General features: G+C 40.0%; 4 protein-coding genes across 8 annotated transcripts in view; 1 reads left to right on the forward strand and 3 right to left on the reverse strand.

The window, feature by feature from the left end:
• Positions 1 to 4,851: 4,851 nt before the first annotated feature.
• fgfbp1b (fibroblast growth factor binding protein 1b) lies at positions 4,852 to 6,514 on the reverse strand. Of its 2 annotated transcripts, none has more exons than XM_079616802.1 (2): positions 6,393 to 6,514; positions 4,852 to 6,267 (listed from the first exon to the last, which is right to left on the reverse strand). In XM_079616802.1, the coding sequence occupies exon 2, from the start codon at positions 6,255 to 6,257 to the stop codon at positions 5,631 to 5,633; it is 627 nt and encodes a 208-aa protein (XP_079472928.1). In that variant the 5' UTR covers positions 6,258 to 6,267; positions 6,393 to 6,514; the 3' UTR covers positions 4,852 to 5,630. The 2 variants fall into 2 exon arrangements, with proteins under 2 accessions (XP_079472928.1, XP_079472929.1); XM_079616803.1 differs by having other exon boundaries at positions 4,852 to 6,280; positions 6,393 to 6,494.
• Positions 6,515 to 8,845: 2,331 nt separating this feature from the next.
• fgfbp2b (fibroblast growth factor binding protein 2b) lies at positions 8,846 to 10,316 on the reverse strand. Its single transcript, XM_079615721.1, has 2 exons — positions 9,357 to 10,316; positions 8,846 to 9,059 (listed from the first exon to the last, which is right to left on the reverse strand). The coding sequence occupies exon 1, from the start codon at positions 10,186 to 10,188 to the stop codon at positions 9,373 to 9,375; it is 816 nt and encodes a 271-aa protein (XP_079471847.1). The 5' UTR covers positions 10,189 to 10,316; the 3' UTR covers positions 8,846 to 9,059; positions 9,357 to 9,372.
• Positions 10,317 to 11,736: 1,420 nt separating this feature from the next.
• Positions 11,737 to 18,730, forward strand: zmynd10 (zinc finger, MYND-type containing 10). Its single transcript, XM_079616110.1, has 12 exons — positions 11,737 to 11,951; positions 12,278 to 12,386; positions 12,924 to 13,040; positions 13,155 to 13,208; positions 13,344 to 13,496; positions 13,923 to 14,011; positions 14,175 to 14,266; positions 15,163 to 15,335; positions 15,646 to 15,771; positions 16,089 to 16,210; positions 17,893 to 18,018; positions 18,237 to 18,730. The coding sequence occupies exons 1-12, from the start codon at positions 11,866 to 11,868 to the stop codon at positions 18,334 to 18,336; spliced, it is 1,347 nt and encodes a 448-aa protein (XP_079472236.1). The 5' UTR covers positions 11,737 to 11,865; the 3' UTR covers positions 18,337 to 18,730.
• The window catches only part of prom1b (prominin 1 b), a 45,376-nt gene continuing 41,302 nt past the window's right edge, over positions 18,719 to 22,792 (reverse strand). For all 4 annotated transcript variants that reach the window (XR_013798041.1, XR_013798042.1, XM_079616109.1 and 1 more), the window contains 2 exons: positions 20,475 to 20,511; positions 18,719 to 20,369 (listed from right to left, as the gene is read on the reverse strand). Coding sequence is in view for 2 of the 4 variants with exons in the window: in XM_079616109.1 (XP_079472235.1) it covers positions 20,490 to 20,511 (22 nt within the window). In the remaining 2 variants the exon portion in view is untranslated. The remainder of the gene's footprint in view (positions 20,370 to 20,474; positions 20,512 to 22,792) is intronic.

Raw genomic sequence — 22,792 nt, forward strand, 5'->3', positions numbered from 1 at the left:
AGTGCTGCATTTGACACCATTGACCACAACATCCTTTTAAATAGACTCGAACATTATGTTGGCATTAGTGGAATTGCACTAGCATGGTTTAAATCATACTTATCTGACCGTTATCAGTTTGTAGCAGTAAATGAAGAGATGTCTTATCAATCACAAGTTCAGTATGGCGTACCACAAGGCTCAGTACTAGGACCGCTGCTGTTCACTCTGTATATGCTACCATTAGGAGATATCATTAGGAAACATGGAATTAGCTTTCACTGTTATGCCGACGATACTCAGCTGTATATTTCTTCAAAACCTAACGAAACCTACCAATTCACAAAATTAACGGAATGCATAGCTGATATAAAAAATTGGATGACTAGTAATTTCCTACTACTAAATTCAGAAAAAACAGAGATTCTAATTATTGGACAAAAAACTTCCACACGTAATAACCTAGAGTACTGTCTAACACTTGATGGCTGCTCTGTTAAGTCTTCGTCGTCGGTTAGGAACCTGGGTGTGCTCTTTGATACCAATCTTTCATTTGAAAGTCATGTGTCTAGTATCTGTAAAACCGCTTTCTTCCATCTTAAAAATATATCTAAATTACGTCATATGCTCTCAATGAATAATGCAGAACAATTAGTTCATGCGTTTATGACCTCAAGGCTAGATTATTGTAATGCTCTACTGGGTGGCTGCCCTGCACGCTTAATAAACAAACTACAGCTAGTTCAAAACGCAGCAGCTCGAGTTCTTACTAGAACCAGGAAGTATGACCATATTAGCCCCGTTCTGTCAACACTGCATTGGCTGCCTATTAAACATCGTATAAATTTTAAAATATTGCTGATCACTTACAAAGCACTAAATGGTTTAGCTCCGCAGTACTTGAGCGAGCTCTTAACTTATTATAGTCCTTCACGTCTACTGCGATCTCAAAATTCCGGCCAGTTAATAATACCTAGAATATCAAAATCGACTGCTGGCGGTAGATCCTTTTCCTACTTAGCACCAAAACTTTGGAACAGTCTTACTACCATTGTCCGGGAAGCAGACACACTCTGTCAGTTCAAATCTAGACTAAAAACACATCTCTTCGGCCTAGCATACACATAACACATTATAGACTTATATAATTAGGCTGCATAGTTTAGAACAGCCGGGACCGGGAACACTTCCCGTAAATCCTGATGTACTTGGTACATCATAAGCAGGATGGCGTCTACGCTAATATTAGTCTCTCTGTCTATCCCGAGGTTTACTGCTGTCCACCGGAACCAGGCCGTATCCAGATCTGATGAAGGACCAGCGCCAGGACACGACGACGACGCCGCTGACCTGAAGTGTCAACCAGTCTCTCCTCCTCTCCACTCCGACTTCAACCAACCGGAACTGGACAAATACTCTGATTCATTCTGAACTTCATACACTGTTCACTCATTGGCCAGAGGAGAACTGGCCCCCGACTGACCCTGGGTTCTCCCAAGGTTTTTTTCTCCATTCTGTCACCTGATGGAGTTTTGGTTCCTTGCCGCTGTTGCCTTACCTTCTGGCTTGCTTAGTTGGGGACATTTAATATTCAACAATATTATAGATCTGCCTTAAAGGTGGATGATGATGAAATTGTTTTTTTTGTATTTTTTTCATGTTATCACTGTGAAGCTGCTTTGATACAATCTGTATTGTAAAAAGCGCTATATAAATAAAGATGACTTGACTTGACTTGACAGGAAGTGGAATTAAATTCATGGCAATTCAAAGAAATTCCATCCTCACTACTCTCGATGGTGGAGCAGCCAGGGGGTACATGGAGATTCCTCAGGTGGAGTGTGCAATTGCGGTGCATTTATGGCAGTAAAACACCCGCACCTGGATCAATCATCCTGGACTTCCACCCAGGGCCTGTAAGTTAACGAGGGAATTCGAGGCACAATCTGGCACCCGCGCCCAGACTTCTGGAACCTCTGTGTCACCCACGAAGCTGCCCTGTCGGATCAGTGCCTAGAAAAGCGGCTGTCCACTTCTACCCTCAAAGTGTACATGGCTGCAATAGCAGCAAACCATGACACGGTGTGTGTAAGGTCCATAGGGACCCAATGGTTTTCTAAAGCTCCCAATTCTCTGTTCAGGGAACAAGTGGTGAACCTGCAAGCACTCCCTCGTAATGAGGGAGACATCGCCCTATCTCTGCTGTACCCAGTGCGCACTTTGTGCATATACTGTACTGTACCTGAACCGCACGAAGAGCTTAAGAAGATCTGATCAGCTATTTGTCTACTTCAGGGCTCAGCAAGGGGAAGACTCCAAACAAAGAATGCTCCACTGGTTAGCTGGCTTACCTTGTCCCTCACCCTACCAGAGGCATTGCTGCCTCTTCAGCCCTAGCGAATGGTGCAACACCTTTGCAAGGTTTTGTAATCTCTGTGAGTTTTGTCCAGAGTTTAGGTACTAACAGATAAAGCTCGGACAACTGGTCAGGTGTAGTGCTTGCACGAGCACCCTCCCCCTTCACAAGGTGGAAAAGTGTGCCTTTTCATCCCAGATAAGTTCCCCAGGTTTGGTAAACCCAGGACACCTATACCTCCTAGCACTCATCGGTGGCAAATTCGGCAGAGGAATTCCCTACCATGCCCATTACTCCTGATATGCCCCTTTAAGGTGAGCCTTTGTAATCTGGCTTGTACTACGTAGTAGTTCCCTAACGGTAACGGTGACCACATTTGATGTATTCGTCCACTGTTTGGTACGACTAGAGTGACCTCTCCCAAGAGGTAAGGAGGTCCCCTTGTTAGGGAGACCTGAGGTTGTTTTCCTTTAAAAATGCACTTATCATTTTGGCATGCGAAAGCCTGCCAGCATCTACACCGCCAGCTCTTGTGACTCAGTTCTGTACTTGTGGCATTCAGTATAGGGACTAAATGCCACAAGTTTCTCATCTGACACAACATCGAAGTGAGCTACAGAAAGGGACAGTTACTAATGTAACCTTCATTCCCCGATGGAGGGACTGAGTGGATGAGTGAATGAGTGGATCCACTCCTTTATATGATGGGGGAGTGGCACGCAAATTCCACTCATCAATTCTCACTGGCCTTTTATCAGAGATTTGTGGGGCTCCCAAGTGCAATCCCTATCTCTCATTCAACAAATTTGTATTTAAATTTTAAAATGTAATTAATTCCTGTAATGGCAAAACTGAACAGCCATTACTCCAGTCTTCAGTGTCACATGATCCTTCAGAAATCATTATAATATGCAGATTTGATGCTCAAGAAACATTTCTTGATATTATCAATGTAGGCTACAGTGCTTTTTATTTTTGTGGAAAACGTGATACATTTCGGGATTCTAATATTTTGCATGGAATCTAGTAACAATGGAAAACATCTTTAATGTCAATTCTGATCATTTTAGTTCATTCTTCCTGAATAAAAATAGTTATTATTATTTTAAATCTTACAGACCCCAAACTTTTGAACAGCTAGTGTATTTTTTAGTTTTCACATCTGTGAGTAGTTTATGAAGTATATCGTTGCAACCCCCCTTTTCTTGTCAAGAGGAACCTTGACCATAATCATGTGACCATGATTTGTGAGATAAATATAATACATTCCAATTATATGACAGCATATCAACACATGATGTGACAAATCATCATTTGGGGTCAAAAAGGCAAGGGTTTAAGTCTAGTGTACATTTGTTTTAGAGACACAGTAACACTGTCATATTTGTGCATTTATAATTTGATTCCCTGTTTGTAATCTTTAGCGTTCCTTGCAGAGGAGATTGCCATAAGATGCCAACTATGATAACTAAATATTGAAATCAATAAACAATAGCCTATATTACAATATATAAGAACAAAATATTGTCAATCCATCACACACTTATTACTCATAACTGCAGTGAGTTAGTGTAAAAATTGTTTGTTTGTTTGTTTGTTTGTTTGTTTTTTTACTAACTTGCTGATTAATTCTGATTTTAGAAATAAGCTTTTGGAACACTAAATGAACGTTATTAAATACTAAACTGAATCTGACCACACTATCAATAGCCAAGCCTTTAAAACACATAAGCCCATTTCCAATTACTTAGTAAAATGTCTTTGCAGAAGTGTGTGAATACATGAAAGAGGATTGGAGGTGAAACTGATGAAGGGAACAGAACACACATGTTGGATTTTCATGTTATGGGGACTTTCCATAGACATACTGCTTTTTATACTGTACAAACTGTATATTCTATCCCCTAACCTTATAACCCTATCCCTAAACTTACCCATCACATAAAACTTTCTGAATTTTTACATTTTCAAAAAACATCACTTAGCATGATTTATAAGCTCTTTTCCTCATGGGGACCAAAAAATTGTCAGATTTCAGATATTGCCATATTTGTGGGGTCATTTTCTCCTCATAACATACATGGTAAACCTGAACCACACACACACACACACACACACACACACACATACATACTTTGTGAAGTACAACAGATGTCGCACACAGACACCTGTTTGGAATCTGTGGTTTGGATCCTTATCTCTTCCGCTGCTCCATGGTCAATCAAAGTTTATGAGTGAATGAGGAGGGTTTTTGGAGAGCCTGAGAAAAAGAATATTAGGATCTGACAATATCCTTAGAGGCTTCCCAATCCCAACAATGCAGGAAGTAGGGATAGAGATATAATAGGGATAAGGTTTGTCTCTTGTTTCTCATCACATGCTACATGTTTGTGTGAAACTTTCCAGATATAAAATCCCAGGTTATTTGTTAATCACTTCTGCCTCAAAGCTGTATTTCAAGCATGTATCGTCATTAAACATCTTGTGGCCATATCATAGGAGCGGGGTATCTCTCACAGATAAATATAAAATATTTATTTTGCATGTCATAAATACAGTTATAATGCAATACATTGGGTGGCATGAAGTAGAATGAAGAAAATAATGTACATTTGCTGAAAGAGTGTACCATATTTGGATATAGGCTAAGTACAAGATGGTGATGATGAAGCATGATCCAAATTATTATTATTATTAAAGTACAAAATCATGTTAGGGTTTCATGTTACATAAAAAATTTAAATTCATGGAACAATATAAAATAACTGATTTATGATAATCAGGAAATTAATTCCAGAAACAAAATTCCACTAGGTACCTTTTGCCTGAGGGGGCCACTGTGCCCCCAAGAGTCTATTTAAAACATTTCACTTCTAAACAAAAACAACGTTTTCTTCGCACAAATTTACTTTGCCTAAATTCCCCCTTTAATTCCCTTTTAATAAATAGGCCTATAAATACAAACTTGTAATATCTAACATAATATAAATAGTCTACACACATCACTATTGAGCCGTTTAGATTAAATGTCAACATTAAAAACGGAAACGACATTTCAGATATTAGGCTACACTATATGGTCAAGGCAAAAACTAAAAGTGATGGAACCGTTTTACACCAGGATGCATCTTGACCCACATGCCCCATTGTCGCGGTCATTGACACCGTATAATGCATTTATCTGTTTACAATAAAAACGAAATGTTTTACATCTTTAAAAAACTTGAATATCAGTAGTAGTCTATAACAAAAGTTCCAACATACACACATACAATGTCAATAAAAGCGCGCGCTCTCAACAGTCTCCGCTCTGGATCATAGTAAAGAGAAACTCACAGAGACTTCCCCAGGAATCTCCGCACTTCTCTTTGGCGATCTCACTGTGGTCAATGCGCTTCTTACACTGGCGCTTATTGTCCGGTCGCGTTGTGTTCGTGGTTATCGGTGTCTTCTCTGTCTTAGGGGGTTTTGCTTGTGACGTTTCGGTAAGTTTGAAATGCGCATCCAGTGGCGCGCGCTTACACATGCCAGCCCGGATCAATGCGCGAAAATCTGCGCAAAGTTTCTTCTGCTTTTTAAGTGATCTGGCGATCTGTTTCCAGTAGCCCTCGGGATTAGATCCATATTCCGTGCATGTAGCAGGATTGGCAGTGTATTTACAAGTGAATCCATCCCCGTTTTCAGGTTTACATGTAACAGTCATGGTATAGCTGTCCTCTCCGCGCGCCAACCACGAACACCGCGCCTTGTCCTTAGTTGTAAACTTTCCTTTGAGTACTGCAATGTTATCATCACCTCGACTCTCCTGTCTCCTGCGTTTCTCTTTCGCTCCCCTAATGCTATCAGCAGGGAAGATGAGCTGTGAAAGACACGCGAGGAACAGCAGGAGCGCGAGAGTCCCACGAAGAGATATTTCCTTCATTTCCAACGACCTAAGAAATATTACTTATGAGATGAAATACAATAACATAATTTTTTACATTTAAAATGATGCAACAGGTTTATAGTAAATAGATTTAAATTTACATAAAAAAAAAGTTAGGCTAATTGATCTTACCGATAACAGTTAAGAGTGCAGAGACGGGTGATGAGGTTCCCTGACTAGTTTACGTCAAAATGAACTTACGCGTGGTATTTATATGTTGAGTGACACACCCACTTACTACAGGACAATCAGATTCTCTCACGCACGAGAAAAGCCCTTAAATGTGTTCCTGCACACATGCATGGATCCATTGCTTGCGTCATTCATATTTATGCATTTGTAGAGGGGGCTGAACTAGAAGATAGGGATTACATAGCTGTTATGTCCTCAGACCTGCGGGGGTTTTATTTTATTTTTTATACAATATGAGCACTGGTTCATGTAAAACGTAGGGTATGATCCCTTACTGAATTGCATACAGTATCAGTGGTTGGACATGCTATATTGGGCTGATGAATATATACTTGTGCTATTTCAGTAGTAAAATTAGGCCAAAAACACAATCACAGAGACCCCTCACCCCATCACATGAGTGCACACTCACAATGACCCACTAACAAAACATGTTTACATACCAGAACATATGGCCATACCACCATGCTTCTGCCTCTCTATATCAAATTAAAGTGCTTTACAGTGATTAACTCATTCATATTACATTTTCATCTCGTTTGCACACAGTTAGTGTAATGAGTATTAGTGCAACAACAGCAATGCAAATACTCTCTTTGTCTTCCTGGGGTGTTGTGCATATAGGACCTCGTGGAATGTTGACAGGAGTTTAATGAATGGAGGCCACTTTTGAGGGGCAGAGGAATAGGGTACAGAGAGACAAAAAGCAGGACCAAAAGTATTTGTATTGTATTATATTTTCATGCCCTTAGTCTTTACATTTAGTCTTATTTACACTTGTTTACACCAGGTTATTATCATTAACTAAAAATAAAATCATTAATTAAAATATTTTTGTTACAATCAAAGAAATTAACAGATACAGCCTACAATTTTTTTATATTTTAGTTAGTTTACAAGGCAACATTACTATTTTCATTAAGTTGAAGTACTAAAAAAAATTTAACACTGTAATAAAAACAATAATTTAATACAAGCATTTATAAATTAAAATGGAAAAATATAAAATAAAAACAAATTTAAAATACTAATAAAAACCAACAGTAGCCTATAATGCTAATAAAAGAACACGATTAAACATGTAAATCCTTACATTCAAAAGTTTTGCGTGGAATATGAAAGCTGGAGTTGCTTGAGTTATGAACAATGAGTCATCCATGAAAGTCCAGTTTCCTTGTGCATATTCATTACTTATTTACCAAAGGATCAAAAGAATAAATTTTACAACCAAGGAATATGTCTTTGTTGTTATAGATCAGTGTTGGTTATCAGTAAATGTCCATTGATCACACACTCACATTTATAAAGCTAAGTGTGTGTCAGTGAACTTGAGTGTGATGGTTTTTACTGATACTGTGGACAATTAAGCTCATCTTCACATGACATCACAGAATCTGTTTATTGATTCTGTGCCCATTATTCTATGATCCATTTGACAGGAAAGAAATACCGTGTTAAAGAGTTAAGAAAGAGTATGATACCCAAGGTGTATGTGTACCCGAGGGGTATTGATATATTTTGCAAGCAACAGTTAAATAAATTGCTAATATTTTATTACAGTATAGGCCACAGTAGATGTTTCACAGAGCCTGGTTCTTTTTGGAGGCCTTTTAAATTAGTTCAGGATAGTCAATAATAAAAGGTTTGTGACTGTGAGTGTTCTTGTGATGCAATTGGCCGGTCAGCGTTCTCATGATCTTCAATATTCTGTGTGATCGAGCAACTGCAGTCAGATGAATGGCAATGCCAACCGATTGCTTTACTTCCATGAAAAAAACATTAATCACATGGGTTTTGGTAACAGTGTTTTTAAGTCTTTTTAAATGACATGTAACATTGCCCCCTAGTGTTGTTGAATGTCGTGTGAAATAAAAATCGTTGCTTTGAAACTTTCCCACCTCCTGTTCTAGAAAATTCGAATCTTTTTTAATGAGATTTTTGTTTAGTAATATGCTATTTATTTATTAGACTTTTTTCCTGAAAATAATTAAGTTGGAAATTGTCTAACTATTTGTTGCATGAGATTACTGAGGCTATTTCAACATTTTAAGATTCAGATTTACGTTACTCTCGAGACCATATTGTGAAAAATTTATCCTAACACAATTATTGTTCTCATGAGCATCACTACATGTGAATGCATTTACTTCCAAAAATAAAGGAAGTAAACAGTACTTCAAAGAACCATTTTTTTTCTAAGGGAAGAACATTTTTAATAATCTAAAGAACCGTTTTCCACTATAAACTTTTGTGCAATGTTAACAGTTCTTCATTTAACCATACTGATGTCAATAAATAACCTTTAGTTTTAAGAGTGTATTGCACACTGTGTCCAGATAAGCAAGCAAATAAAATCAAAAGTAACATTGATTTTGTTCAGACGCACCAAACACAAAGAATTAAGAATTTTTATTAAACATACATTTTACAAATTAATTTTCTTTATTCTTCTTCGCAATTAGCACACACACACACACACACACACACACACACACACACACACACACACACACACACACACACTCACACACACACACACACACACACACACGTCCCTGCGAAAAACTTGGCCGGTCACGCAATCTGAAAGTCTCTGACACTGTTAACCTACAGAGAGCAGAAAATTAGGGATTAAAAGATGAAAATATGAACAAAAATAAATAAAAATAAACAAGTCTCCAACAAATGTCATTAGGGTTATTTAACATAAATATATTGTTCAAATTTGGTTAGATAGGCACCAGGTACAATACTCTAAACTATGTTTTACGTAAAATGCCTGCAGTTTGTGCATCACTGACATACTAGTTGCTTCAAGCTTATTTACAGATACAGTTATTACGAGTTTCTGCATACAATCCTACAAGCATCGACTAGTTATGCACAATAAAACGATGTGCTTACCAAAGGTGGTGATGAATTAATTCTGAAACCAGCTAATGACGTATGTGCAGACACCCTGGAGACTTCTCCAGCAGTATTCCTCTGCCATCTTGGTTGCTTGACTCTGCTCTGCCACAGTGGGTCTCGCTGTGATGGTCTTTGCAGGTTTACGTGGATGAACAGGCTTGGAAACGAAGGGCTTGACTGGTTTGGAGGCTGGTTTGGCTGGTTGCTGTGGTTTAGGCTGCTGCTTGTGGCTGGGAGGTTTGGTAGGGGTGATGCTGGTCTTGACCTGCTGCTGTTGCTTTTGCTGGTTCTTAGAAGCCTGGGTGGGTTTTGGAACGGAGATTTTGGGCCATGAGGCATTGAACACCATTTGGACCTCATCAGAAGCAGAGCGGCACATCTGCGGCTTGTAGACCCGTGGTCCCTGGCAGACGTTGTGGAGCTTCTTCATGTCCCACATGATCTGAGTGAAAAAGTGCCGAGGGTTTTTGTTGTATGATTTGCAGAGGTTAGGCTTGCCCAAGAAATCGCACCAGTATGATCTGCCCTTGCTCTTGCAGGAGACACGCAGCTTGGTTGAGTTGGTCTTGCCAGAGATCACCATGGTGCAGGTATCTTTAGCTTTGGTGTTGAAAACAATTGGCTCATCCCAGATGCTTGCTTTCGGCTGCGGCAGTTGCTGCTGTCGGCTGTGTTGGGTGTTTTCGACATGGTTAATGCTGTTCCCCTGGTTACTGCTGTTCTGAGCCTGAGCGTTGATGGCCCAAATGAAGCAGACCAGAAGGAGAGCAGCGCTGCATATGGCTCTCATGATGGAAGTGTAGAAGGGACTGAGCAGAAGGTGCATTGCTGGCTTTATAAATACAAGTCCTACAAAGGGGTCTTTGAGCAGGGCAGAGTGCACACATCCATCAAGACTGGGGGGGCCTCTAGTCTCCAGTCTGGTGCTGCCTGAAAGAACTAATTGTAGGAATCTTTAGAGAAGTGTGTGTGTGTGTGTATGGGCAATTTACTCTATATGGGATCAGTGTGAAAGTGGTTTCAAGAGTGTAATATATCGCCTGTAATATAATGCATGGCCTAGTTACTGTCTTGTACAGTATTTGCAACCTGATCGCACTATAACGTAACTATTTTACAAGGTGGCGATTTCATATAAATTTTTACAATCTGAATCATATGAAAGTAACATTTTTAGAAAAAAAAAAGCCTAAAGGTCCAACCTTACACATAACCCTCAATCGGGTGTAAGCAGACCGTATGGAAACGTACAAATGAGATCATGCGATTTAGCCAGAAATTAGACAAAACATAAAATACCGGTAGTTATGAATTGCCACGAGACGGTGTAGATATTTGAGTGTTTTGTGGTTTGGTTTCTTCTCTGAGTGTGTGTTGATGGTTTGAGGGAGGGACCTTCATGGTCTTCATTATAAAATCATACATGCTAACATAAGTGGGCTATTGACTATTGATGTGAAAGACATTTTAGTTTCACAAGAAGAGACAAGGAGAGTAATTCACCTGGAACCCATTTATGTTTTGTCGACTTCACCTTCAATGCGGTTAGTGTCTGGTTTACGTGACGTACACATGTAGCTACTATACTAGTGTGCTTTATAAGGAGTCCTGGGATTTTTTTTTTTTTAAACAAAGACAATGGCTGTTTACTTTTAGCTACCGCAGAGATCAGCTATACACATTTCACATTACAAGGAAAGGGCAAAAGAAAGAAAAAGTGAGTGTCGAAGGAAAGGTTTTGTGTGCACATCTTGTTTGCATCATGGCACACACATCATATTTCAATACACACATGCTTAACAGTTAAGTAGCCTATACAGTTTCAATACACACATCAATTGAATCATCATCATCATTTAGTAAATGCATGTGTGTAGTTACACTTCAAATCAACCTTTTAAACAAACCAAGCAAGCCAGGTGTCTTTTCTGTCTACCAGAGTGATAACTTTATATCTAAACAAAACAATATTTGACTAAATGCTACAGCCAGCCATGAAGTAGGCTAAATAATGGTCACCTCGTAAACTGTTCATTATTTGTAGGAAATCATACATATTTCAGCATCTGAGAGAAAAAGCTGATCAGTGATGGTGAATGTCTTAACTGGAATAAAGAGGAGACCACATCATTCAATTAAATTATATTAGGCTACATGGACGCCTTTATAAGAGCTTTTTTTTCCAGGCCTAATAAAACTAGCAGTTGGGCCAATGAATAAATAACAAACTAACAATAAAGAAAAAGTATTTGTATAATTCCTAAATGTTTGTATTGAAATAGCCTGCAATTTTCATAATCTTCTTTTGAATTCTGGCATTCAAATAACCATCCAGCATCTGTGTCATTAAAACTCCGTCACTTCCGCACTCAGTGTGTACCTGTAACCATAGTGACGAAACGGGAAGTGTTATCCGCGCTGATTGTTGGAGTTGAATACAGAGGTTAGTCGAAAAGTTTAAACCTGGTTGTTCATATTCGACAGCGGAGGACATTCATAAGCGATGGACTCTGTACTTCTATACGGAGAAGCTGAAGGATATATTCAAAGTCTGGAGAAGATGTCACTGCGTGATATCGGAAGCCCAAGGTAACGTTGACAGTTATGTGTCTGAAATCCTTGTTCTGGTGGGGAAATGTTTTGGTCCCCATGAGGAGAACAGCTTATAAATCATAACGTTACTAAGTTATGTTTTTAAAAAATTTAAAACTGCAGAAAGTTTTTTGTGATTTGTAGAAGTGGATAGAAGAATATACAGTTTGTACAGTATAACAATCATTATGACTAAGTTAGAGAGTCCTCATAAAACATGAAAACACGTGCGTGTGTGTATGTGTGTGTGTGTGTGTGTGCGCGTGTGTGTGTGTGTGTGTGTGCGCGTGTGTGTGTGCGTGTGTGTGTGTGTGTGTGTACAGGTGGTTTCGCCAACATGAATTCATTGAGAAGCTGAATATGCAAGCTATTCTGAATGCCAGTGCCAATCAGGAGGAATTCATAAAAGACCTCTTTGTTTCTCTTGGAAAGGTAACTTAATTGTTTATCTAACTTATCTACTTTGTTGGGGAAAGTGGGTTAATGTGCCAATTTCATGTAAACATGTACTGAGCATAATTACAAATAAATGATAAAAATGGACTAGCCTATTCATTCCAAATATCTGTATTATAATTATAGGCTAAATGTATTTATAATTATTGATTTCCTAAGGATAACTTTTATAGTTATTAATAAATGGAAATAGTATTAAAAGAAATAAATGCATTTATTGATCGCATTAAATTGATCAAAAGTGACAATAAAGACATTTATATTACAAGAAAAACATATCTTGTGGCTTCCACAAATTATATAGCCATGCAACTGTTTTCAACAATGATATAATAATACGACACGTTTTTTGAACACCAGGTCGTGTGTGTGTGTGTGTGTGTGCACTCAATCAATCCTTCATCATTGATCAACTTTCCCACTGGCACATCTTATCATACTCCCATGTAAATATTTTGAAAAAGCTGATTTTTTTGCATACACCGATGAAAACATGTAAATTACTTTTTCCAGATACCCACACTGATACATGCAATGATACTTACAGAAGTCTGGAAACATAAAGTGTTTCCCATAATGTGCAAACTCCAGGACTTTAATCCAAAGAGTACGTTTCTGCTCTATATGGTGGTAAGTGGACTCAGCTTCAAATGGCCTAGTTTTCAAAATAAGAGTTGCCAGGCTCTTATTTAAATACATTTTCTTCTACTCTCTGTGGGTCATTGCATTTTCTCCTAATTTCAGATTCACCATGAAGCTACCACTATAAATCTGCTGGAGACAATTATGTACCACAAGGTAAGCACATATTCACTGAGAAAACTTGTTCACACTTGTTTACACCTAAAGTAGATGGCCTAGAAACCTAAGACCACATTATGATATGGTAGTAATATGAGAATGCATAAATGTTCATGTGTGTTACATGTGCAGGAGTCCAGTGAAGCTGCTGATGATAGTGTACTTGATTTAGTCGATTACTGTCATCGCAAACTCACACTTCTGGCAGGACGTTCTGTCTCTGGAGAGATCCCAACTGAGGACCGAATTACACACACACAGCTGTTAGACACAGGATCTGTGCAGGTAAAGAACACTTAAGCCCCATTCACACTAGGGACGATAACTAAAGATAAAGATATTGTTCTAAAAATCATTCTAAATATAAAAGAATAGCAGAGTTTATTCAACGATAATGGCACTGAGGAACTATATCGCTGGAATCACTTTCAGAACCATTTCCCCCAGCTGATAAACGATCAAAAAAATGACAGCCAATCAGAATCCATCCTGCTTAGCTTGAACATTTACCGTGGCTGATGACTAAATTGGAGCGCGCGCTTAGAATAAACAGAACATTATCGTCCGCTGGTGTGGTAGCTAATATAGTTATCGTTATAGTTATTGTTCTTGGTGTGAACGGACCTCTACTCTTGAAAGTTAAATGTTACTTTTTCTACATTTGTCTAATTTGCATTAGATTTACCAGAACTTGTACAATGTTTGTTGCAGGATCTGCAAAGACAAAGTGACATGTTAGAGTTTGAAATCTCTATCAAGGCTCTGTCAGTACTGTGCTACATCACCGATCACATTGAGAGGTATTACAACTACTGGTTATTTAAAGAGACGTTATTAAACATTTTACGTAAAACAAATGATAAAAAAATATACATTTTTAAAAACAAATAAATTATAAAATATATTTACAGTTTAAATACATCTGTTTACTAATGGATGCTGAAATTTCCCCTTCTAATGTAGTTTGAGTTTGAGTGTGCTGTCGAGGATGCTGTGCACTCATAATATGCCCTGTGTGCTGGTTCAGTTGGTGGAAAATTGCCCCTGGAACAGAGGTTAGTGTGTTTTAAACATATGTAATCATATATTTATTTTCTTTTTCATTCAAGAACCTCACACAATCAGAATCAAATTACAGAACACCAGCAATTGACCCAATACTGAGCTCTGCCCCCTTTGTGCTCACTCAGGCAAGCTTTACACATTGTCACATAGGAATGGATAAAATAGTCTCATGAGTGCTCGTAGATCAGGACAAAATTTAATTGAGAAAATTTATATGCACAGTTATAGGCTGGAAATACTGTCTGCTTCTGTAGATTTACATTAGAAAAGAGCAAAGGCTTGTCTATGGAAGCTTATTTCCACCACAGAATAAAAAATAAAAATGTTATTCTGACTCGCAATTCAGAATTTCTTGCAATTCCAGGTTTATAACTTGAAATTCTATCTTTTTCCTTGCAATTGCAAGTTTATATCAATTCTGACTTTATTTCTCGCAATAACAAGTTAATATCTTGTAATTGAGAGTAAAAAAAGTCAGAATTGTGAGATGAAAGTCGCAATTACCTTTTTTTATTTTTTATTCCATTATGGAAACAAGCTTCCACATTTGTCTGATAATATGACGGACAGCAGCAACAGCAACATTTGTTAAAGAAAATGATCCCATAATTTACTCGCCCTCAAGCCATCCTAGGTCTGTATGGCTTTCTTCTTTCAGCTAAACACAATTGGTGTTTTATTAAATAAACTCCTGCATTGAATGGCATTAAATAGATACGCTTTTTAGAGCTTCAAAAACCCAAAAGCTGGGAAGCAAATCATTTAATATAACTCTGCGTTCAGCTGAAAGAAGAAAGTCACATACACCTAGGATGGCTTGAGGGTGAAATAATGTTAATTTTTGGGTGAACTATTTTTTTAAGGTAGAACTTTTTCTCCCATGTAGGTACTCTGGAGAAATACACAGAGGGGAGGTGGAGGCCCGTCCTGCCTGAAGATCAGCTGAAGTTAAATAAACATGATGGCCAGGTGTGGATGGCTTTACTGAACCTGATACTCAAACCAGACTGCCAAAGAAAATATCATTTCAATAGCTTTAACAAAGCACAACTTTTAAAGGTAAGACTTTACATAGTTGGGGAAATATGATTGCTGGGCCATTATAGTGTTCCTGTTGTGTTTTAAATAGATTTATATAAACATACCTGCATATATTGAGACAATACCAGTTTAATAATATATTTATGAAACACAAAATATCAAAAGAAGAGGCAATTATCCCACTTAATCCATGCTGAATTATACATTTTCTCATAGCCTAAAAGCTCTTATGCTGTCTCTAGATATGTATGTGTTCATTGACACCATATATGATTTATTTAATGCCAGTTTTCTATATTTATGCTTCTTTATATGCCTCTGTGTGCAGCTTTGTGGGTTTTTGACAGAGGTTGTGATAGATCAGTTACCAAACCTACTTGATCTCAAGCAATTCCTCGGTCAACTTGCTGTCACAGATCCAGTGGCCCCCAAAAATGATCTAATCCTGGAACAGGTACTCCAGCAAATGCACACACATACAGATTAAAAGTTTGGGGTCAGTAATATTTAAAAAAATAAATGAATAGTTTTATTCAGCATAGATTCATTAAGATGTCAATTCTATTTCAAATAAATGCTGTTCTTTTGAATCCTGAAAAAGATGCAGGGCTGTTTTTACTTTATTTTGATCAAAGAAATGCAGCCTGCATAGCAGAATTATTTCAAAAACATAAAAAAATATCACCGACCCTAACTTTTGAACAGTAGATGGTAACATGTCTATTTGGTCACATAAGACAAAATTAACAAACACCTTTCTCATTCATTTAGGTGCCAGAGATATGGAATAATATTGTAATGGAGAACGGCAACAAGTGGAAAGCCATAGCTAAATTCCAAGTGACGCATGTTTTTAACCCCTCTGAAAGTGAATTAAGAGAACAATCTAGCAGGTGAGAATTGATGTGTATCTGGCAATTTCTATTGTAAGGGATGAGAAGATGAGGTGCAGTTATAAAATGTTAGTCTAACAGTATGCGTATATTCAGTATAAATACCAAGTTCTGTCATGAAACTGATGGGTCCTTAATGCAACCTGATGACATTTACATCGTTTACTACACTTATGTGTGTTTGCACATTCTGATAGTTTCCTGTTGCATCTGCAGCCAATGAGCTTGGTGTTCAACATTTCAATGGCTTGTTAGCGTTTACTATAGCAGTCTGCAGCATGATTCAGAGTTCCCATTCAGTCAGTCACTATGCATTACGTCAGTGAATGACGAATTGGGATCGTGCCTGAGAGTCCTATCACCTTCGGGTGTTAACATCTATGGCTTAACATGGCTGAGATGAAGAAAGCCGGCAAAAAAAAAAGCCGTGGAGAACTTTGCCTAGCAGTTCTCGTGGTACAGAAGCAGATGAAGGCGATAGCCCACATCCTGCCCAGCTCCTGCTAAACAGCGGCAATCCCTCCGCTTGCTCGCCGCAAAGGGCTGGTTAGTCTAAATAGATGCCTCCACCACCGGCTGGGGTGCTGAGCATGCTGCCTCGGGCTCCTGGACAGGACCTCGACTGCAGTGGCATATTAATTGCCTCGAGTTGCTAGCAGTACACCTTGCCCTTCCCTGTTTTTTTCCGTTGTTGCGGGGCAAGCATGTACTGGTCCGAATGGACAACACATTGACCGTTGCGTACATCAACCGTCAAGGTGATCTACTACGCTCCCGTCGCATGTCGCAACTCGCCAGTTTTTCGGAACAGCTCAGGTAGACCTGTTTGCTGCTCCGGACACGTGCCACTGCCATTTGTTCTATTCCCGTCCGATGGGATCCTCGGCACGGATGCACTGGCACACAGCTGGCCCCGGGGCCTACGCAAGTATGTTTGGAAGTGGAACCTGTTCGTTGAATGGTGTTCTTCTCACCAAGAAGACCCCCGTAAATGCCCGATCAGAGTCATTCTTTACTTTCTTTCAGAGGGGTTGGAGCGAAGGCTTTCTCCCTCCACCCTGAAAGTGTATGTTGCCGCCATCGCTGCACATCACAATGCAGTAGAAGGTAAGTCTGTGGGAAAGCACAACCTGGTCATCAGGTTCCTGAGAGGTGCGAGGAGGTTGAACCCTCCTCAACTTCGCCTTATTCCCTCTTGGGACCTCTCTCTGGTCTTCCGCCCCAGTCGTGTGGGGGGATCAGTTGGCTTATACGGGGCACTGGAAGACGCAACGATTGTGGCGTTTTTCTTAGGGATTCCAATTCATCAGTCACTTACGTAACGCTTAGTGACTGACTGAATGGGAACATCTAGGTGACCTACTGATGGAGGGAACGGAGACGTTATGTCCTGTCGGCACAATCGAGCGACCGGGCACTGCTCGGCTCCTCGGCGAAACCTTTGTGAGTGACTCTCTGCACACTTCTTATATACTTGCAGCACAGGGCGTGGTTCGCGATGCAAATCTCACTCGCCAATGTCCATTGGCTATTTCTGTTTACATTTGAAGGTGATCGGGCTCTCAGGCGCGATCCAAATTTGTTAGTCACTGACGTTATTGTCATTGTCATATCCATTACCATGCTAAAAATCTTTTGAGAGTTGTCATGGTAGAACTGTTTATCTGCGCCCTTCTGATTAGGTTGTCTCAAACATATAATCTGGATGTGATGGAGAATCTAATCCCAGACAAACCCAAGTGTGGAGCCTGTGGAAGAATGGGTGCAAAACGTTGCTCCCGCTGTCAGGGAGAGTGGTATTGCAACAGGTAAAGCAAAACATCTTGGTTTTCTGACTAAATTGATTGTTTTTTGTTTTTTTACCCCTTTATGTTACTAATCAATTCTTTACTATACTAATATCCTTAATTTATAAACTAGATGAATAGCAGAGTAATACATTATAATTATAATGTTTTGGTTTGTCTGTATTTGTTCAGGATTATATGATTGGTAATAATTCTATTTGTCTGGTATTTCTCTGTAGAGAGTGTCAGGTGAAACACTGGCCCAAGCACAAGCCTGCATGCAAACTCATGACAGAGGCCGTACAAAAACTGCAGGAGGAACTGAACATCAGCAGCTGAATTATAGCACCGCTAAATGAAAGGGATGGTGAGAGTGATGCTGTGGGATTCAGAAGTGCATAAGAACACATCCACTATGAACTGTCATATTTAATGGACACTAATGGAAAAGGACAAAAAGATGCAAGAAACTGTTCCTGACAGTCTTCTTTCATTAGCTGTTCTATGTTTGTATATTGGGTTGAGAAAGAGTAAATAGATCATTCCTGATGAAAGCTTTCCTATGTAAACATATTCTTTGTAAATGCATGCTCATAAAACTATTATTTGCACACATTGTTAAATTGATTGATTGATAACTGTTACAATATAACCATTATTCTCACATATTGTTATTAAATGAACTAAATTAACTGATAAAATACATTTGAGATCCAATCAGTTTGATTTTTACTGACACAACTTTATTGCATTTGTTGTAAAGGACTTTATTTTGTGGAGCACAAAAAGAAGGAACTTTGAACAATTTCCTTGCCACTATTTTTCATGCAGTTACAATGAATGTTGTCTGGAGCATTTAAGCATACATTAGTCCTTTCTTAAAATGGATGTAAAAGCACAATACATTCAGGATCGGTTATTATATTTGTACCTTTTACCAAGCACACCACAAACCATTTTAAGCTGACCGTTGTATTGTAACTTTCACACAGCCTCCATGTTTTAGTGGGATCCCATGTTACCCTGTCATGTCACACACAGTAAAACACAAAACACTTGGTACAAGTGCATGCGAGTCTCAAAAAATGGGTGACAACAAGACCTTGGAAATCTGTACTTTACCACTTCCAAAGAACAAAGGCCATGAGAGAGACGTTAGGGTTTGTGAAAATCAGTTATAGATGTAACAGATTTGGAACTTAACAGTTTGAATTTCATTCACAAACCCTTTTGAGATATACTGTAAGAAAAATATTTGGTTTGTACAATAGAGCACTATGCAGAATTGTATGACCACTGTATGCTGTACTGAGACATGCATTTTAAGAAATTACACACACTTGGCATTTAAAACTATTTTCATTATTTTGATGTGGACACAAAAATATGTAAGACACTCAAAAGAAGAAAACAGAAATACAACAGAAACACAAAATCTTTACTCAAGATGAACTGATCTATAATAGTCATTTGTTTTGTTTATACTATTGTAAGGTGTCCTTGTTACAATGTAATTTAGTACTGTATTTAAATATTTTATTTAAGTACTGAGTAATAATAATTAGCAACATGTACTTACTATAGGGTTAAGGTTCTGAGTAGGATTGGGTTTATGATTAGCTGCATGTAATTATGCATAATTTACTGTTATTATTACTACAGTGTAACAAGGACACACAAATAAAGATTTACCTTTTGTTTTTAGTTGTGTAGTTGTCTTGTATCAAAAGTACTGACATTTCAATCAAACAGGATCAATCAGTCTTTTAGGACATTGGCTTCCGATAATTCATCTTTATAGACATCGAGTCTTTTCCAGTGCATTTAACATTCTTTTAGCAAATTGTTTTTCTTCTACTAAGAAACAATTCTGAAACTAATACTTGATTCATTCATTGAACAATAAAATGTAGAAAAAAAAGTAACTTTCACGAAAGAACAGAAAAGATAACTTCTGAAGTACTTCTGGATGTTTGGTTCAGAAACACCATTTCATGGTTTCATAATCAAGAACCGTCGATACAATATCACAGTGCACACACAGATATCACAGACCTTTTTTTCCCCCCCTTTATATCGCCTTAAAATGTTAAAAAGACCTGTACAAAATCTAGATGTACCCACAATTATGTCTAAAGGATGTGTTTTATAAAATAAGATATTAACAAAATACATACAAAACTTTCAAAGACGTTTTGAAAGTGTAAAAAAATAACACGTTGCTGTTTACCATGTATGATGAATTGTATGTAGCGTGCTTGAGATTCTTCAGTTAAGGTCGGAGTATGTTTTATTGTTAGAAACTGGAATAAACATTTTCCCTTTTTTCCTGTCTTCATTGTCTTCCGCAGAATCTGACTTAAAGACAATCCCTGAAAACAAAAACAAAAAAACAAATACAAATTTAGAATTGGAAAAATACATTCAGGCCTTAAAAGCTTGAGATACTGTAACATGCGACAGAATGATTGTCTTACCTTGCTAAACTCTATTTAGCTCCAGTTCTCAGCACCACTGTAAAAGAAGAAGAAGAAGAAAAAAAAAAAGACAACACAAAAATGACAGTACTTCCGAGAGTCAGGTAAAACCGTATCAAAGGTGGAGGAGTGACAGGAAGTCATGCAATGCAACATAAACAGAGTGACGTGTTACTGGAAGAACGTCTCGGTTACGGATGTAACCCTCGTTCCCTGAGTAGGGAACGGAGACGTTACGTCGAATGACGACGAATGGGGTTCGCTTAGAAGCCTATCATCTTCGAACAGTAATAAAACGAGCCAATGGCAAGCAAATGCCATGGGTCTGCTGAATTTGCATAGCATAACTCCGCCCCACCTTGTGGGTATAAAGGAAGTGAGCTGGCAACATGCAGATATGTTTCTTCGCTGAAGGAGCCAAGGCTGAACTCGGCTGTTCCAGCGGTACAGCGGAAGTGGCAGGAAGACGTAACGTCTCCGTTCCCTACTCAGGGAACGAGGGTTACATCCGTAACCGAGACGTTCCCTTTCGTTGTCACTTCGAGTTACGTCGAATGACGACGAATGGGGTTACCAGTCCAATCACGCCACCTCGGCTGTCTTCCAGTGCCCTGCGTAAGTCTGAGCTCCCTGTCGTGCTAGCACGGACGAAGGACTCCTACTTAACACAGGAATACCAAGGTACACTGGGAGCATATCTCAGTGGAATATGCAATCAGTGCCCGCCCGAAGGGGGGACTTAAGAATAACATATGACCCGGAGGGGGGTGCATACGGAAACACTGGGGTGTCCAGCCCGTAAGGTGGAGTATTTCAACCCCAGGGGTGGCAGACTGGCTTGCCAAGGGAAAGACACATGCTCGAGAGAGGCTTACAGTGGAAAAACACACGTGGGGGTCGCCCAGAGGGGGAACCATGCACATGGTGGCGCCTAGCCAACGCGAAAGCTGCCGGAGGCAAAACTCTGGCGTTGACGTCAACAGCGCTGGAGGAACTCAGGGCTTATCAGGCTCACCTGAGGAATATCGCACGTATCCAGTCCGTGGAGTGGAATGGCGAGCAAGCGAAGACACCTGAGCGGGTCCTAGCACCGGCTGGTTGAAGCGAGTACACAGGAGGACACTGGCTCCACTCGGAGATTATAGAATCTGGCGAATGTGTTGGGTGTCGCCCAGCCTGCAGCTCTGCAGATGTCTGTTAGCGAGGCGCCATGCGCTAGAGCCCAAGAGGAGGCCACACTCCGGGTGGAGTGGGCCGTCACACCAAGGGGGCACAGTCGACCTTGCTGCTGGTAAGCCAAAGCAATGGCGTCCACTATCCAGTGAGACAACCTTTGCTTGGAGAGAGCCTTTCCCTTCAGCTTCCCACCATAACAGACAAAGAGCTGGTCTGAGGTCCTGAAACACTGCGTTCTGTCTACGTAAGCACGGAAGGCGCGTACTGGACAGAGCAATGCCAAGGCTGGGTCTGCCTCCTCCAGGGGCAGCGCTTGCAGGTTCACCACCTGGTCCCGGAAGGGAGTGGTGGGAACCTTGGGCACATATCCAGGCCGGGGTCTCAGGATCACGTGAGAAAAGGCCGGCCCGAATTCCAGGCACGCTTCGTCTACAGAAAATGCGTGCAGGTCCCCTACCCTCTTGATGGAGGCCAAAGCAACCAGGAGCGCTGTCTTAATTGACAGGAACTTAAGCTCCACTGATTGCAAAGGCTCAAAGGGAGCACTCTGCAGGGCATTTAGTACCACCGAGAGGTCCCAAGAGGGAACGAGAGGAGGGCGAGGAGGCTGTAGTCTCCTCGCTCCTCTCAGGAACCTGATGACCAGGTCGTGCTTTCCCACGGACTTACCATCAACTGCATCGTGATGTGCGGCGATAGCGGCAACATATACTTTCAGGGTGGAGGGAGACAGCCTTCGCTCCAACCCAGCAGGAAGGAAAGCACGACACTGATCGGGCATGATCTGGGGTCTTCTGAGTGAGAAGAGCACCAAAGACGAAGAGGTTCCACTTCAACGCGTAGGCATGTCTTGTCTTAGTGGACGACGCTCTAGCGGAAGTGAAGGTAGCCACCACCGCTGGTGGTAGGGTACTCAAACCTGCCTCGTCCCGTCCAGGAGCCACACGTGGAGGTTCCAAAGATCGGGACGAGGGTGCCAAAGGGTGCCCCGTCCCTGAGAAAGGAGGTCCTTCCTCAGAGGAATTGGCCAGGGAGGTGCTGTCGCGAGGAGTACAAGTTCGGAGAACCAGGTTCGGGTGGGCCAGTGCGGCGCAACCAATATGACCTGCTCCTCGTCCTCCCTGATCTTGCACAGGTCTGTG

This window comes from Phoxinus phoxinus (genome assembly GCF_949152265.1).
Source record: "Phoxinus phoxinus genome assembly, chromosome: 6".
Lineage (NCBI taxonomy): Eukaryota > Metazoa > Chordata > Actinopteri > Cypriniformes > Leuciscidae > Phoxinus > Phoxinus phoxinus.

Excerpts from the sequence above, each read along its gene's own strand:
- fgfbp1b (XM_079616802.1), bottom strand. The coding sequence starts at position 6,257 with ATGAAGGAAATATCTCTTCGTGGGACTCTCGCGCTCCTGCTGTTCCTC.
- fgfbp2b (XM_079615721.1), bottom strand. The coding sequence starts at position 10,188 with ATGCACCTTCTGCTCAGTCCCTTCTACACTTCCATCATGAGAGCCATA.
- zmynd10 (XM_079616110.1), top strand. The coding sequence starts at position 11,866 with ATGGACTCTGTACTTCTATACGGAGAAGCTGAAGGATATATTCAAAGT. Across the intron at positions 11,952-12,277 it reads CGTGATATCGGAAGCCCAAG|GTGGTTTCGCCAACATGAAT; the intron begins GTAACGTTGACA and ends GTGTGTGTACAG. Across the intron at positions 13,041-13,154 it reads CGTTTCTGCTCTATATGGTG|ATTCACCATGAAGCTACCAC; the intron begins GTAAGTGGACTC and ends TCCTAATTTCAG.